Genomic DNA, 17,004 nt, shown 5'->3' with positions numbered 1-17,004 from the left:
ACAAGAGTTCCGTCAAAAGGTTGATGGTACTTGGCGGCTCAACAAGGGTGAGCCACATATGTAGTTACCTGTGGGAAATGGCTAAGGCACTTCCCCCAAACCTGAATAGGATTGTTAACTGCCAGACAGCTCAGGGCATTTTATTGCCTCCTGTTGGCCAAACACCTGAACAGCTGTAGGCTATTCCCCAAACTGATAATGTTTCTGTATATCCTTTGATACTGTACCCTTTGAAGTGTATATTTCCACCTTGCCTTAGGACAAATTGTGTTAATAAATAGCACGGGGTCCTTGGTCAAGGGAGAGTCTTCTAGCTCCTTCAGCTGAAGCTCCTCTGACCCCCAATGCCTTTCAAAACTATCTTTCATCCATGGACTCTTTAATCATCTATGCACAGCCCCTTTCTCCAGAATGCTGAACCCTTTGTAAGGCTGGGAAAAGAACCCTGGCATTGAGGGATGTGGAAAAGAAGCTTCTAGGGGTGGTTATTCTGAATATTAACTGATTTCCTTGAAGAGAGGTTATTCAGGAGTACTGTATTATATTATTAAATTTTCCTTTCAAAGTATCATATTTTATCTGAAATTGTCTAGTCACGCCTTTTAATTGCCCTTTATTTATTACTAGAGGTCCGGTGCACGAAATTCGTGCACTCAGGGGGGTGTCCCCTCAGCCCGGCCTGCGCCCTCTCGCAGTCCAGGAGCCCTTGGGGGATGTCCAACTGATGGCTTAGGCCCCGGAGTGGGCCTAAGCTGGCAGTCGGGCATCTTTAGTGCTGCCGCTGAGGTGGGAGAAGTTCCCGTCACCACCGCTGCGCTTGCCAGCCAGCCGTGAGCCCACCTTCTGGCTGAGCAGTACTTCCCCTGTGGTAGCGCACCGACCACCAGGGGCAGCTCCTGCATTGAGTGTCTGCCCCCTGGTGGTGAGTGTGCATCATAGCAACCGGTTGTTCAGCAGTTTTGTCAATTTTCATATTAGCCTTTTATTATATACCATTGAGCCAGAACCGGGATATTTCACTTTTTGTGGTGTCGAGAAGGGCCTTTCTTAGACTGGCATTGGAGAGACATTGAAGGAAGGAATATTTTATTTTTTATCACCACATTTTTCTCAATATTTTTGTTGTTGTTAATCCTCACCTGATGATATTTTTCCATTGATTTTTTTTTTTTTAAGAGAGAGAGAGTGGAAGGGCGGGGGGAGACAGAGAGAGGGAGAGAGAGCAATATCGATATGAGAGAGATATTGATTGGTTGCCTCCCTGCAACCCAGTTACGTGCCCTTGACAGGGAATTGAATCCAAAACCCTTTGGTGTGCTGGTCAATGCTCTAACCACTGTGAATACCAGCCAAGGCAACAGTTCTCAATAATTTTGAAATACCTCTAAAATGTGCAACATAAAGATAAAATTTCATAATCTGAAAAAAGTGCTATAAGGATAAAAAGCCATGAACATAATATATAACCAACTGAGACTTCGATATTTCTTATTTCTATTGGTTGATTTTCAATCTAAGTTATACAATTAAAAAATAAATTAATCTGACTCCTTTAGCTGATGGAACATGTAATTAATTTCTATTTTTAAAAATCTAATGCATTTGGTAAATGGACTGGAAAGTATCAGTTTCTACATGTTCACAGGCTGTGAACATGGAGTCTGGAACCAAGCAGACTGGGTTCATCCCAGCCCTGCAAACATCAGCTCTACAATTTAGGCAAATTGTGTCTCAGTTTCCTCATCTGTGAAAAGGGGGTAATGATATTACATAGCTCATTAAGTTTGTGGGCTGGTTTAATGTGTTAATAATGTCAAATTCTTAGAACAGTGCCTGGGACATAGGAACATGCAAGATGCTATTATTATTTCTCTTATTATTAACTAGGGGCCCGGTGCATGAAATCCGTGCATGGGGGGTGGGTCCCTCAGCCCGACCTGCATCCTCTCCAATCTGGGAGCCCTCAGGGAGCCCTCTACAATTCGGGAGTTTCTGTCTGTCTTTGCAATCATATGAGCAAATTGTCTGAGACCCCAACCCAGTTTGGTTTAGTGCTCACAGAATAATAGAGGTCTTTTTTTTTTTCTTTGCTCCATTGGTGAAGATTTCCTAGAAGTTGCAGGATATCTTCCCTTTAATTTTTCCTCAACACTCTGACTTCACTTATGTCTCTCACCTTTGCTTTCCCTCCATCCCCCACCCGCAACAGTAACTTGCTCCAGGCTCACTTTGCTCTAGTGTCTAGGAGATCCCGCAACATGTCTGCCACCAGAACTACGATTCCCAGAATTCCTGGTGCTCCCCGCACTCTTGGTTTCTACTTCCGATCCAGGGGCTGCAGAAACCAAAAGGACTGTGAACTCCAGCCGCCCCCAGGCCAGGCTGACAGGACCGGACACTCCAGTGGCGTCCCCAGGACCCCGGCCTCGGTGCCGGCGTGCACATGCACTGGCCACAGGCTTGGAGTGGGTGGGGTTCCGGGGATGCCCGCTGTGTCACCCTGGCAATGCGGCGGGTGGGCAGGCGTCCAACCCTGCTCCTGGCCAGTCGGTGCCTACGCGTGTGCGTGCTGCCTACAGGCCCACCATTTTTTTGTTGGGTTAATTTGCATACTTGCTCCTGATTGGCTGTGGGTGTCACGGAAGTACAGTCAATTTACATATTTGTTTATTAGTAGTATAGATGTTAATGGGACGTAATCATATTACTCATTAGTCAATGGGTAGATCATTTCAGAGTTACACACATTATGTTTTTAATGTTAAAACTTTTCAAAGTATTTTTCTTGCTCTGAAATTTATTTCCAAAGATATTTACCCAAATGGTTTTGTTCACTGAGCATATCAGAGTGTGTGCAGACGGTGGTGTTGTGTGGTGTGTACGTGTACCGTGGATAGAAAACTCACAGGAACAAAGCCCACAGCAGCTGAGGTTGCAGACATGCAAATACAAAGGGTTGGGGTGGAGAAACAAACCGCTCTGAGGAGACTGAGGCTGAAATTGTGGTGATTCGTTTTGATGACAGCACATCAAATGAGGCTCACGGTGGACGCCGGTTTTCTTACCTGGACTTTGCTTAGGATTGTTCCTTCTTCACACTGAGGCCAGTGCTGGTGTGTTGTACGTTCTTGGAGAGCCACATTGGACGGTTTTATTGCCCTGACTTATTTTGTTTCCTCTTTCAGAGCTCCTATGGCTATGGGGACCTCTTCTCTGACACGTGGAAGGCATTTACAGATTATGACGTGATTCATCTGAAAACCTATGACTCCAAAAGGGTAATGGAACCTGCTGAATGTCTGTAATGCTTGTCATTGCCGATGACACACTCATCACACATAGACTGAATATGGGTTTCTGGTCGCTCTCACCATCAATCTCTCACTGTTTAGTTTCTCATCACACATAGATTGAATATGGGTTTCTGGTCACTGTCACCATCGATCTCTTACTGTTTAGTTTCCTTTTTGGTAACTGGAATCCTCATTGTTAAACTCTGTAGCTTTTAAAAACATTTTTTCATAGCTTTTCCAAAAACACAAATTTCACTTGAATGAAATAGTTTGCTATTCAAAAATATTTTAATGTAAAATAGAGGTTAGTTAAAATTTATTTTCTGTAATCGTAAGTGCTGTTTTGGTGTGAAGGGTACAAATCGCCTCTTCTTACCTTTTAAAATGTCTTTATTGTTAGGTGTGTTTTAAAGAAGCGATTTTTTCACTGCTGCCCAGGATGAGATACGGGCTCTTCTATAATACCCCTCTGGTAAGAATGTTATCTGTTGCAAACATTCATATTTATAAAACTTATTCTTGATCTATTTTAAGGTAACATTGCATACAACTTGATATCCTTTGAAATAGTAACAGAAATATTCACTGTAATATGAACTATTCTTTTATTTTAGATTTCTGGCTGCCACAGTACCGGGCTGTTCCGGGCGTTTTCCCAGCATGTGCTACACAGACTGAACATCACACAGGAGGGACCCAAGGTAATGGATCCACAGCAGGTTCTAGAATAATGCCGCTTCGCTCAATGCCGTTTCCTTGTACCATGGATGAGATGCCGTAGGAACTTCATTGGCCTGTGGTACCATTGTTTCATTAGGTGTCATTTTGCTTAAAGATGATAAGTGAGGACTTACTGCGTTTTGGGTTCTGGGGTTCACTTTTACCCTGGATGAAAAGCCAATACCACCTTGGCAGGAAAAGAAGTATTCAGAAGACAAGGTTTTCTGTGTTAATTTCTGAGCCTGAGTGTTAGAAGTCAGATGTCTACAATTTATGAAAGATAAACTAGGGAGAGTGGAAGAGTGTGCTGTCTTTTCTTTCTCTTCCTTTTGCCGTATTTCCCCATACAGCCCAAATCCCCACCTGAGCCACACAGCCTCTGCTAAAAAATATACCCACCCTTCCAGACAGAAGTGTAATGAGCTGGTTTGTCTTCTGTGGCCAAAGTCAATACATTTTTTATTCCCCGAGAAAACGGTGAAGGAATTTGGCTCAAATTTTTTTTTAAAAAAAGTTCCATAAATGTATCCTTATTGCGTTTCATCTCTTTATGAAAATCACATTTTAGGTTTAGGTGTTCACTCACCTGTCCAGGCATAGACAGCATTATTTTGCCTTTGCCTTCTGATTACAGGATGGAAAAATTAGAGTCACCATTCTTTCACGGAGCACAGAGTACCGGAAAATACTCAACCAACATGAGGTGAGTTTGTGGCATGCATTTTTAATGTCACCACATTGAACTTAACTTCCTCTAATTGGTGTGTTTTATTTTTCACATTGCATTAAATGTTTTGATTGAATTTATTAGCCTTTAGAAAAGTTTGATGGCTATGCCCAGTTCATTTATTGGATTTTTACTGAAAGGCACCAAACCACTTGTTAGAGTCCCAAACTGATTTCATCTGCATCAACTCATGGATTGTATTTCATCTCGCCTGCGGCCACCAGGCCTGCAGCAGCATGGCTGGGGATGTACTCACATCAGTGAGATTTACTCCCCAAAAATTCACTGAGCACCTGCCATGTGCTGGGTCCTGGTTCTGGGTCGGGTGAGAAACAGGGTAGGACCAGGTTATAACCGCTCCTTCCTATTGTTCATTCCTCAGTCTTGGGGAACGGGGGGGGGGGGGGGGGGGGGGGGGGGGCGGGGATGACTGCTCTAGCCACTTCTTGCCAAGAGGGGCAGTGAGTCAGGAAGAGTGCAAGAAAGCACAGGAAATATGCATAGAATACTTGAATGCTAGGACTGTGCAAGCAAATACCACAGGAAAGGAAAACATTGTTTAAACTCATCCAATAGCACGTTAAGGTGGGTCACTTAGGTTTCTACAGGCCTGGTCCGGATCCTGGCCGGAGCAGTCCTCTTCCGAGATTCCTGTCTTCTCCTCTTGGCCAGGTGGGGTCTGTCGTCCTGTTTCTTTTGAAAAAGAACTAACTAGAGGGACTTCACAGGGTCCCTTCCATTTAGGTTGAGAGCTAGATAAAGTAGCACCTGGAGACTGCACATATTTTATAGTGTCGAACATTTTTACAATTGAAAGGTTTGGAGTGGGCCGGGGTCATGCACCCATGACATGAGGCCATAATGTATCAAAAGAAGCTTTCAGGCACCTGGGTGCAGGTGGGCTGAGTCCGACAAAGCAGAGACTGAAGGGGGAGGCAGGGTTTTATTCACTCTGCAGGCTGCTAACAGTTCTGCTGACATACAGAGCTTGACTGACGTGTCCTGTCCTTGGCTCCTCCTGGCGCCAGATGTCCAGGGTTCTCTGGGCTATGCCGTGCCCAAGGTTGCAAGCTTTCTGCAAGATACCTGCTAAGCACAATAAGTTTTCTCTGTCCTGTTTTATTCTCTTTAACCCTTTCAACAGTATGCTTAAGGAAGCTCCATACGGCCTCGACGAGCTTGCTCTAGGGCAACTGATAAGACCTCATCCCAAGTTAAGTTGGTTTCATAACATAGTCATCTTTTCAGTCCTGCCTTAGACTCAGTGCTCCGTGGAGCCTGTAATTCCGAGGGCCTCGCACCTTTCCCGTCTTTCCTGGTGGGAGCACCATCCAGCAACACTGGTGTTTCCCGTTAGTCTCTGGACCGTCCCATTCAAAGGCACACAGGTCCTGGGACTCAGGACTCGGGGGTGTGTGGTAAAAGGCATCTTCTAAGTCTAGAACTGTAAGCAGCGAAGGCCTCAGACGAGGTGGTAGCACAGTAAAAGGATCTGGCGCCACCAGACGCATGTCCTCTGCAGTGTGATGGCTCTCAAATTGCGTACAAAGCGATCCTCTCCGTCCCGGGCTCCTGCCGCGGCCGCAGTGTTCCATGGGGATTGACAGGGCCGCGTTCACTGGCACTGAGACAGGTGGCCCCTGCGGCTGCAGGGCTCTCCGAAGGGTGTCGCCTCACGTTTAGATCTGAGTGCCTGGATGACGCTGTGCTCTTCAGCGTGGGCTCTCGCTGGCCGCGGTCCGCCCAGACACCGCTGTCACCTTTTGTAGGTTTATTCAGGGGTTTCTGGCTCAAGTTGTCTTAGGATTGTAACAACACCTTGGAGGGCGTGGGCTTGATCTGGGAGGACTTTGATGTCGACGTTTTCTGGTGAGAAAGTCACTTGGGCATTTAGTTTTGTTAGTGGGTCTCATCCTAACAGGGAATAGGGCATTCAGGTGCACACAGAGGCTGTGTCCTAAAGGTTTCCCGAGGTGACGTGAGTGCCTGGAGGAAGGGCCTGGGGGTCTCCCCCCGTCTGTGGTAGCTATGGTTTTAGGGGGGAGCGGCCTTGTCTGGTATTTAGGACAGAATATGTAGCCGCAGTGTCTACTGAAAAGCCTGCGCGTCTCCTTCCCACAGCAGCTGTCCCCCAGGGCTCCTTGTGGGCAATGTCCAGCTGATAGGTCTCAGGGCCGCCCAGGGCCTGTCACACCTGGTCGTTACCCTCTTGTTTCACATGTATGTTGTTGCCGCCCTGACGGGGCAGCCCTCGCAGTCGGGGCTCCAGGCCTGGCCCTCAGGTGTTTGCCGGCTCCAGCCAGCGCCTGGCTGGGCCTGAGGGATACTGGCGGGTGCCGAGCTGAGCAGCTTGCTGTCTCATGTCAGCCTGTGAGCGCAAACACCCCGTCCGGGAAGGGGACGGTGCTCCTTTGGCCCTTTAAAGCCCCAGTACCAGGTGTCCACTTCAGTGAGCCAGGCAGGGCACAGGGCCAGGGGCCTTGACAGTGCCCAGCCCGCGCTGGCCGAGCGCGCTGCCTGCTGTGGTGTCTGCCTGGCTCCCCACAGCACCTTCCTGTGGACACTCAATTGCCTGAGTCGTGCCTCCACTGAGATTTGAACATATATACAATAACACTAATGCTTCAAGATAGCAACTAGAATTATTTCATTTGACAAATCTTCCCATGTAATTTTAGTATATTAAGTAGGCCAAATTAGTTTAAAATTTCTCCTTTATAGGGAGAGAGAACAAATGTTTGAGGCATTATAGGGGAATAACCCAAAGCCATTTCCAGGTTAAAAAAGAGTCTCCTTTTAAAACCTGGGCCCTGGGAATATTGTCAAACATACTTGACCAAAAAGATCATATATCACTGTGACACAATATTAAATTACCCATTTGCCCAAAGTGACAATAAAAGACCTCAGACATATCGGTAGCTTAGGTTAAGGGTTAGCATCTCACTTCCAAGGTGATTCATGTGGGGCTCCCGTGTCTGAAGGACTGCAGAGCTTCGGGCTGAGTGAGGTGCCTCTCAGCGCGGGTGGGGACACGCGCACACACACACAGACACAGAGACACATACAGTCACAGACACACAGACACAGACACATACAGACACGCATACAGTCACAGACACAGACAGACACAGACACACAGACACAGTGACACAGGTAGATACATACAGACACAGTCACACACAGAGACACATACAGTCACACACAGAGACAAACATACAACCACACACACAGACACATATACAGTCACACAGACACAGATAGTCACACACAGACACACAGAGTCACAGACACACAGATAGAGACATGGACATACACACATACACACAGTGACACAGATAGATACACACAGACACACAGAGTCACACAGACACATAGTCACACACAAAGACACAGTCACATACAGACACACAGTCACACACAGATACACAAAGTCATAGACACACAGATATAGACACAGACATACACATAGACACACACACTCACAGAAACACACATACACACACACACACTCTCTGCTGCCCACCCAGGACCAGCACCCATGAAGTCCATGAAGTGGGAGGCTGACCTGGGGTGGCCACGCACGTGCTCGCTCAGGGTGGTGACGGAGCCATGGCTGCTGCGGGCGCCTCGCTCGCCCTCAGGGTCGGCTGGAGGTGGCGTGTAGAGCCTCACCCCCACAGACGCTGGCGCAGACGCGTGCAGTGCAGGGTGGAGGCTCTTGTGGAGGAAGGCCCGCAGGGCTGGGGACGCAGCCCCTCAAGGCCCCCTAGCTCCCCCCAGGGCCCCAGGACAGGGCTCTGACCCGCAGGTCTGACAGGAGTTAGACAACCATGGGCACCGCTGCTGCTTTTCCCGAAGTGACGCTAGAAAGTAGCACGGAGGAGGTGAGCGTGCGGGCAGACAGCCTCCAGCGCACCTCCCGGGTCTAGGGCCTCAGGCAGGCGGCCCCAGGCCACAGTCCCTTCCTGCTGCCCGAATGGTCACCGAGCGGGGCCGCTGCCCGAATGGTCACCGAGCGGGGCCGCCCCCCGAATGGTCACCGAGCGGGGCCGCTGCCCGAATGGTCACCGAGCGGGGCCGCTGCCCGAATGGTCACTGAGCGGGGCCTCCCCCCGAATGGTCACCGAGCGGGGCCTCCCCCCGAATGGTCTCCGAGCGGGGCCGCCCCCCGAATGGTCACCGAGCGGGGCCGCTGCCCGAATGGTCACCGAGCGGGGCCGCCCCCCGAATGGTCACCGAGCGGGGCCGCTGCCCGAATGGTCACTGAGCGGGGCCTCCCCCCGAATGGTCACCGAGCGGGGCCTCCCCCCGAATGGTCTCCGAGCGGGGCCGCCCCCCGAATGGTCACCGAGCGGGGCCGCCGCCCGAATGGTCACCGAGCGGGGCCGCCCCCCGAATGGTCACCGAGCGGGGCCGCTGCCCGAATGGTCACCGAGCGGGGCCGCTGCCCGAATGGTCACTGAGCGGGGCCTCCCCCCGAATGGTCACCGAGCGGGGCCTCCCCCCGAATGGTCTCCGAGCGGGGCCGCCCCCCGAATGGTCACCGAGCGGGGCCTCTGCCCCAATGGTCACCGAGCGGGGCCTCTGCCCCAATGGTCACCGTGCGGGGCCGTCACCCGAATGGTCACCGAGCGGGGCCGTCACCCGAATGGACACCGAGCGGGGCCGCCGCCCGAATGGTCACCGAGCGGGGCCGCTGCCCGAATGGTCACTGAGCGGGGCCTCCCACCGAATGGTCACTGAGCGGGGCCTCCCCCCGAATGGTCACCGAGCGGGGCCGCTGCCCGAATGGTCACCGAGCGGGGCCTCCCCCCGAATGGTCACTGAGCGGGGCCTCCCCCCGAATGGTCACCGAGCGGGGCCCCCGCCCGAATGGTCACCGAGCGGGGCTGCTGCCCGAATGGTCACTGAGCGGGGCCGCCCCCCCGAATGGTCACCGAGCGGGGCTGCCCCCCGAATGGTCACCGAGCGGGGCCGCCCCCCGAGTGGACACCGAGCGGGGCCGCCGCCCGAATGGACACCGAGCGGGGCCGCCGCCCGAATGGACACCGAGCGGGGCCGCCGCCCGAATGGTCACCGAGCGGGGCCGTCGCCCGAATGGTCACCGAGCGGGGCCGCCGCCCCAATGGTCACCGAGCGGGGCCGCCGCCCGAATGGACACCGAGCTGGGCCGCCGCCCGAATGGTCACCGAGCGGGGCCGCCGCCCCAATGGTCACCGAGCGGGGCCTCTGCCCGAATGGTCACCGAGCGGGGCCGTCACCCGAATGGTCACCGAGCGGGGCCGTCACCCGAATGGACACCGAGCGGGGCCGCCGCCCGAATGGTCACCGAGCGGGGCCGCCGCCCCAATGGTCACCGAGCGGGGCCTCTGCCCCAATGGTCACCGAGCGGGGCCGTCACCCGAATGGTCACCGAGCGGGGCCGTCACCCGAATGGACACCGAGCGGGGCCGCCCCCCGAATGGTCTCCGAGCGGGGCCGCCGCCCGAATGGTCACCGAGCGGGGCCGCCGCCCGAATGGACACCGAGCGGGGCCGCCGCCCCAATGGTCACCGAGCGGGGCCGTCACCCGAATGGACACCGAGCGGGGCCGCTGCCCGAATGGTCACCGAGCGGGGCCTCCGCCCGAATGGTCACCGAGCGGGGCCGTCACCCGAATGGTCACCGAGCGGGGCCGCCGCCCGAATGGTCACCGAGCGGGGCCGCCGCCCCAATGGTCACCGAGCGGGGCCTCTGCCCGAATGGTCACCGAGCGGGGCCGTCACCCGAATGGTCACCGAGCGGGGCCGTCACCCGAATGGACACCGAGCGGGGCCGCCGCCCGAATGGTCACCGAGCGGGGCCGCCGCCCCAATGGTCACCGAGCGGGGCCTCTGCCCCAATGGTCACCGAGCGGGGCCGCCCCCCGAATGGTCACCGAGCGGGGCCGTCACCCGAATGGTCACCGAGCGGGGCCGTCACCCGAATGGACACCGAGCGGGGCCGCCGCCCGAATGGTCACCGAGCGGGGCCGCCGCCCCAATGGTCACCGAGCGGGGCCTCTGCCCCAATGGTCACCGAGCGGGGCCGTCACCCGAATGGTCACCGAGCGGGGCCGTCACCCGAATGGACACCGAGCGGGGCCGCCCCCCGAATGGTCTCCGAGCGGGGCCGCCGCCCGAATGGTCACCGAGCGGGGCCGCTGCCCGAATGGTCACCGAGCGGGGCCGCCGCCCGAATGGTCACCGAGCGGGGCCGCCGCCCGAATGGTCACCGAGCGGGGCCGCCGCCCCAATGGTCACCGAGCGGGGCCTCTGCCCCAATGGTCACCGAGCGGGGCCGCCCCCCGAATGGTCACTGAGCGGGGCCGCTGCCCGAATGGTCACTGAGCGGGGCCGCTGCCCGAATGGTCACCGAGCGGGGCCGCCCCCCGAATGGTCACTGAGCGGGGCCGCTGCCCGAATGGTCACCGAGCGGGGCCGCCCACCGAATGGTCACTGAGCGGGGCCGCTGCCCGAATGGTCACCGAGCGGGGCCGCCCCCCGAATGGTCACTGAGCGGGGCCGCTGCCCGAATGGTCACCGAGCGGGGGCCGCCGCCCGAATGGTCACCGAGCGGGGCCGCCGCCCGAATGGTCACCGAGCGGGGCCGCCGCCCGAATGGTCACCGAGCGGGGCCGCCGCCCCAATGGTCACCGAGCGGGGCCTCTGCCCCAATGGTCACCGAGCGGGGCCGCCCCCCGAATGGTCACTGAGCGGGGCCGCTGCCCGAATGGTCACTGAGCGGGGCCGCTGCCCGAATGGTCACCGAGCGGGGCCGCCCCCCGAATGGTCACTGAGCGGGGCCGCTGCCCGAATGGTCACCGAGCGGGGCCGCCCACCGAATGGTCACTGAGCGGGGCCGCTGCCCGAATGGTCACCGAGCGGGGCCGCCCCCCGAATGGTCACTGAGCGGGGCCGCTGCCCGAATGGTCACTGAGCGGGGCCGCTGCCCAAATGGTCACCGAGCGGGGCCGCCGCCCGAATGGTCACCGAGCGGGGCCGCCGCCCACACAGAAGCCCATGCTATGACGTCGGCCGTGGAGGAAATGGAGGCTTTTTGGCGGATCTTCGGGCGAGGAGGCGGGAGGCAAGGCTCAAGTCTGAGTCCCTGACCCAGGCCCGGTGGGGCTTTGCGGGTGTCAGCACCGATTCTTCCTGGAAAATGGACTTTTGCTTCTGAGAAAGGTTCCCGAGTTCAGGTTCCGGGCATGTGGGCCCTTGGAACGCTGCCGTGGGGACTGTGCAGGGTTCACGCGTGTTCCTGGGGAGCTGCCTACCCCAGACTTAAACGTGGGATCTGGGACTTGTTAGACCTGGGTGTGGTCCTGCAGGGGCGGAGCCTCCGGGGCATCACCTACAGGCGCACAGAGCAGTCAGGCTCCGGGGAGGAGTGGATGTGGATCGAGACCTGCACCTACGCTGAGAAGTGGCAGCACCATGTAAGGGCATGGTCAGCAAGGCTTCTATAACCATCGATGCTGTGCATCTGTGTGTCACAGGCACAGGACACAGGATGCAGGACACAGGGCACAGGACACAGGGTACAGGACACAGATACGGGCACAGGACACAGGACACAGGGTACAGGACACAGATACGGGCACAGGACACAGGATGCAGGACACAGGGCACAGGACACAGGATGCAGGACACAGGGCACAGGCACAGGACACAGGATGCAGGACACAGGGCACAGGCACAGGACACAGGACACAGGATGCAGGACACAGGGCACAGGCACAGGACACAGGACACAAATACGGGGCACAGGACATAGGATGCAGGACACAGGGCACAGGCACAGGGCACAGATACAGGGCATAGGACACAGGGCACAGATATGGGGCACAGGACACAGGACACAGATATGGGGCACAGGACATAGGATGCAGGACACAGGACACAGGCACAGGGCACAGATACAGGGCATAGGACACAGGGCACAGAACATAGGCACAGGGTACAGGCATAGGACACAGGGTATAGGCACAGGCACAGGACACAGGGCACAGGACATAGGGTATAGGCACAGGCACAGGGTACAGGCATAGGACACAGGGTATAGGCATAGGACACGGTACAGGCACAGGGTACAGGACAGGCACAGGGTACAGGCACAAGACACAGGGTATAGGCACAGAATACAGGACAAAGGATACAGGACACAGGGCATAGGACACAGAACACAGACACAGGAGACAGGACACAGACACAGGGCATAGGCCACAGGCGCAGACATTTGTGAAGAGCCGGGAGTCACAGTGTTCGATTAAGGTGGCCTAATTCTCAGGGACATAGAATACCCTGGCTTTGATTTTACTAATAGGTTAATTTGCTTTTTTACTTTCTGTTTGCTAAAAGAACAGTTGTTTCTCTGTGTAGAAGTATTAAAAATGTCTTTCTGCCAAGAATTCAGTATTTCCAGAGGATGAGGTCCAAAGCACTAATGGTTTGTCTGAAATGAGAAAACGGATAGAAAGAAAATTCTTAACATAACGTCTGGAACCAGCTAAGGGCCCAGGAACTACAGGCTGAAACTCGAGGGAAAAACTAGCAAATGGTGATAGTAAGAGCTGGCACGCAGCCAGACTCCCTCCGAGCACTTTGACCTGAGCGGGTCCGAGCAGCCTCAGAACCAGCCTCTGCAGAACTCAGGGAGGTCATGTGTCCAGGGGCACAGCCCACACAGGAACTCAGTGAAGGTTAGAACAATAGACCTGAGGTATTTAGTACCTGAAAAATATCTTATACTAGAGGCCCGGTGCACGAAATCCGTACACTTGGGGGGCGGGGCAGGGGTCCCTCAGCCCAGCATGTGCCCTCTTGCAGTCCGGGAGCCCTTGGGGGATGTCCGACTGACGGCAGGGAGCGGGTCTACGCCAGCAGTCGGACATGCCTCTTGCAGTCCAGGACCCTTTGCTCCTTACCGCCCGCCTGCTCGCTGCTCCTTACCACTTGGCTCGCTGCTCCTTAGTGCTGCCTCGAGGTGGAAGAGGCTGCCACCGCCACTGTGCTTGCCAGCCGTGAGCCCGGCTTCTGGCTGAGCAGACCTCCCCCGTGGGAGTGCACTGACCACCAAAGGGCAGGAGGCATTGAGCATCTGCCCCCTGGTGGTCAGTGTGAGTCACAGTGACCAGTCGTTCCAGCGTTCGGTCGATTTGCATATTAGCCTTTTATTATATAGGATGAAAAAGAAGAAATTGAGACTCAAATACAAGTAAAACTGGAAAAGGAAAAGAAATTTCACATGTTTCTGTTGCTTTCGCAGCTCGTGAATGCACTGAAAACGGTCTCCACATTTGAAGTACGGATTGTCGATTACAAATATAAGTAAGTGATCAGCACCCTGGGAAGAGCTGGTATCTCTGTGCTTGGATGCGTCAGGGGGGAGAGAAGGGTTTCGGACTGGAGTGCCGGCCCTCTAGGCTGGAAGGGGCAGCAGAGGCCAGCAGTGAGGGAAGTGGGCAGGTGAGGACGGGCACAGGGCGAGTGCTCTGCGCTGTTCCGGGCCTCATGTTGCTATCTAACCATCTCATTTTTCTCTCTTTCTTTTTAAAAATGTTTTTTGTTGAAAGTATTACATAGGCTCCTTTTATCCCCCCATTAACCTCTTCCAGCCTGCCCCCGCCCCTGCCCAAGGCCCTCACCACCCCACTGTCTGTGTCCACGGGTTATGAATATATGCCAACAAGTTCATGGGTTGAGCTCTTTCCACCCACTGACCCCACCTTCCCTCTGATGTTCAACAGTCTGTTCATGCTTCTGTGTCTCTGGGTCTGTCTTTTTAAAATATATTTTTATTGATTTCAGAGAGAAAAGGAGAGGGAGAAAGAGATAGAAACATCACTGATGAGAGAAAATCATTGATTGGCTGCCTCCTGCACACCCCCTACTGGGGATCGAGCCTGCAACCCAGGCATGTGTCCTTGACCAGAATCAAACCTGGGACCCTTCAGTTTGCAGGCTGACGCTCTATCCACTGATCCAAACCAGCCAGGGCACTGGGTCTATTTTTGTTCATCAGTTTATTTGGCTCATTAGATTCCACATATGAGTGAGATAATGTGATATTTATCTTTCTCCCCCTGGCTTATTTCGCTTAGCATAATGCTCTCCATATCCATCCATGCTGTGGTAAATGGTAAGAGTTCTTTTTTACAGCAGCATAGTATTCCATTGTGTAGATGAAACACAGTTTTTTTAATCTACTCATCTGCTGATGGGCACTTAGGCTGTTTCCAAATCTTAGCTATTGTAAATTGTGCTGTTATGAACCTAGGGGTGCATATGTACTTTTTGATTGGGGTTTCTGATTTCTTGGGATATGTTCCTAGAAGTGGGGTTACTGGGTCAAATGGGAGTTCCATTTTTAATTTTTTGCGGAAACTCCATACTGTTCTCCACAGTGGCTGCACCAGTCTGCATTCCCACCAGCAGTGCACGAGGGTTCCTTTTTCTCCGCATCCTCGCCAACACTTGTCGTTTGTTGATTTGTTGATGATAGCCATTCTGACAGGTGTGAGATGGCAACTCATTGTCGTTTAGATTTGCATCTCTCAGATGTTTAGTGACTTTAAGCATGTTTTCATATGTCTCTTGGCCTTCTGTATGTCCACTTGTGAAAAGTGTCTATTTAAGTCCTTTGCCCATTTTTTGATTGTTTATCTTCCTTTGTTAAGTTGTATGAGTTCCCTGTAAATGTTGGAGATTAAACCTTATTGGAGATAACAATGGCAAATATGTTCTCCCATGCAGTGGGCTCTCTTGTTGTTTTGTTAATGATTTCTTTTGCTGAGCAGAAGCTTTTTATTTTAATGTAGTCCCATTTGTTTATTTTTCTCCTTAGTTTCTATTGCCATAGTCGTCAAACTCATTAGTCAACAGAGCCAAATATCAACAGTACAACGATTGAAATTTCTTTTGAGAGCCAAATTTTTTAAACTTATACTTCTTCTAATGCCACTTCTTCAAAATAGACTTGCCCAGGCTGTGGTATTTTGTGGAAGAGCCACACTCAAGGGGCCAAAGAGCCACATGTGGCTCGCGAGCCGCAGTTTGCCGACCACGGCCCTAGGAGATGTATCGGTAAAGATATTGCTATGACATATGTCTGATATTTTGCTACCTATGGATTCTTCTAAGATTTTTATGGTTTCCCATCTTAAGCCCTTTATCCATTTTGAGTTTATTCTTGTATATGGTATAAGTTGGTGGTCTAATTTCATTTTTTTGCATGTATCTGTCCAATTTTCCCAGCACCATTTATTGAAGAGACTGTCTTGACTCCATTATATGTTCTTGCCTCCTTTGTCAAATATTAATTGAGACTAGTGGCTTGGGTCAATTTCTGGGTTCTCTGTTCTGTTCCAATGATCTATATGCCTGTTCTTGTGTGAGCAGCGGGCTTGAGCACAGTGGCTTTGTAGTATAGCTTGATATCTGGTATTGTGATCCCTCCAACTTTGTTCTTCTTTCCCAAGATTGCTGTGGCTATTCGGGGTTTCTTATGGTTCCATATTAATTTTTGGCAAGTTTGTTCTAGGTCTGTGAAATATGCCATTGGTATTTTAATGGGGATTGCATTAAATCTGTAGATTGCTTTGGGTAGTTTGGACATTATAATGATGTTAATTCTTCCAATCAATGAACATGGTATATTCTTCCACTTGTTTATGTCTTCCTCTATCTCTTTTTTCAACTTTCTTTAGTTTTCCGAGTATAGGTCATTTACCTCCTTGGTCAAGTTTATTTCTAAGTATCTTAATTTTTTGGTTGCAATGGTAAATGGTTTTTTTTTTTTTTTTTTTTTTTTTTTAGTTTCTCTTTCTGAGAGTTCACTATTGGTGTATAAAAATGCTTTGGATTTCTGGGTGTTAATTTTGTATCCTGCTAAGTTTCTGAATTCATTTATTAAATCTAGTAGTTTTTTTATGGAGTCTTGAGGGTTTTTTATGTATAGTATCATGTCATCTGCGAATAATGAGAGTTTTACTTCCTCCTTTCCAATTTGGATGCCTTTTATTTCTTCTTCTTGTCTGTTCGCTATGGCTAGGATTTCCAGTACTATGTTGAACAAGAGTGGTGAGAGTGGGCATCCCTGTCTTATTCCTGTTCTTAGGGGAAATGGTTTTAGTTTTTGCCCATTGAGTATGATGCTGGCTATAGGTTTGTCACATATGACTTTTATTATGTTGAGATCTGATCAACCTATTCCCATTCTGCTGAGAGTTTTTTTTATCAA

General features: G+C 52.2%; 1 protein-coding gene across 2 annotated transcripts in view; it reads left to right on the top strand.

The window, feature by feature from the left end:
- The window catches only part of EOGT (EGF domain specific O-linked N-acetylglucosamine transferase), a 54,060-nt gene that overhangs the window by 25,766 nt on the left and 11,290 nt on the right, over positions 1 to 17,004 (top strand). For both annotated transcript variants that reach the window (XM_079794843.1, XM_079794844.1), the window contains exons 9-13: positions 3,186 to 3,278; positions 3,694 to 3,765; positions 3,908 to 3,994; positions 4,648 to 4,716; positions 14,032 to 14,093. In XM_079794843.1, the coding sequence (XP_079650969.1) occupies positions 3,186 to 3,278; positions 3,694 to 3,765; positions 3,908 to 3,994; positions 4,648 to 4,716; positions 14,032 to 14,093 (383 nt within the window). The remainder of the gene's footprint in view (positions 1 to 3,185; positions 3,279 to 3,693; positions 3,766 to 3,907; positions 3,995 to 4,647; positions 4,717 to 14,031; positions 14,094 to 17,004) is intronic.

Source organism: Cnephaeus nilssonii, assembly GCF_951640355.1.
Source record: "Cnephaeus nilssonii genome assembly, chromosome: 17".
In the NCBI taxonomy this organism is placed as follows: domain Eukaryota; kingdom Metazoa; phylum Chordata; class Mammalia; order Chiroptera; family Vespertilionidae; genus Cnephaeus; species Cnephaeus nilssonii.
The sequence above is the reverse complement of the archived record's forward strand: the minus strand, read 5'-3'. Positions and strand labels throughout refer to the sequence as shown.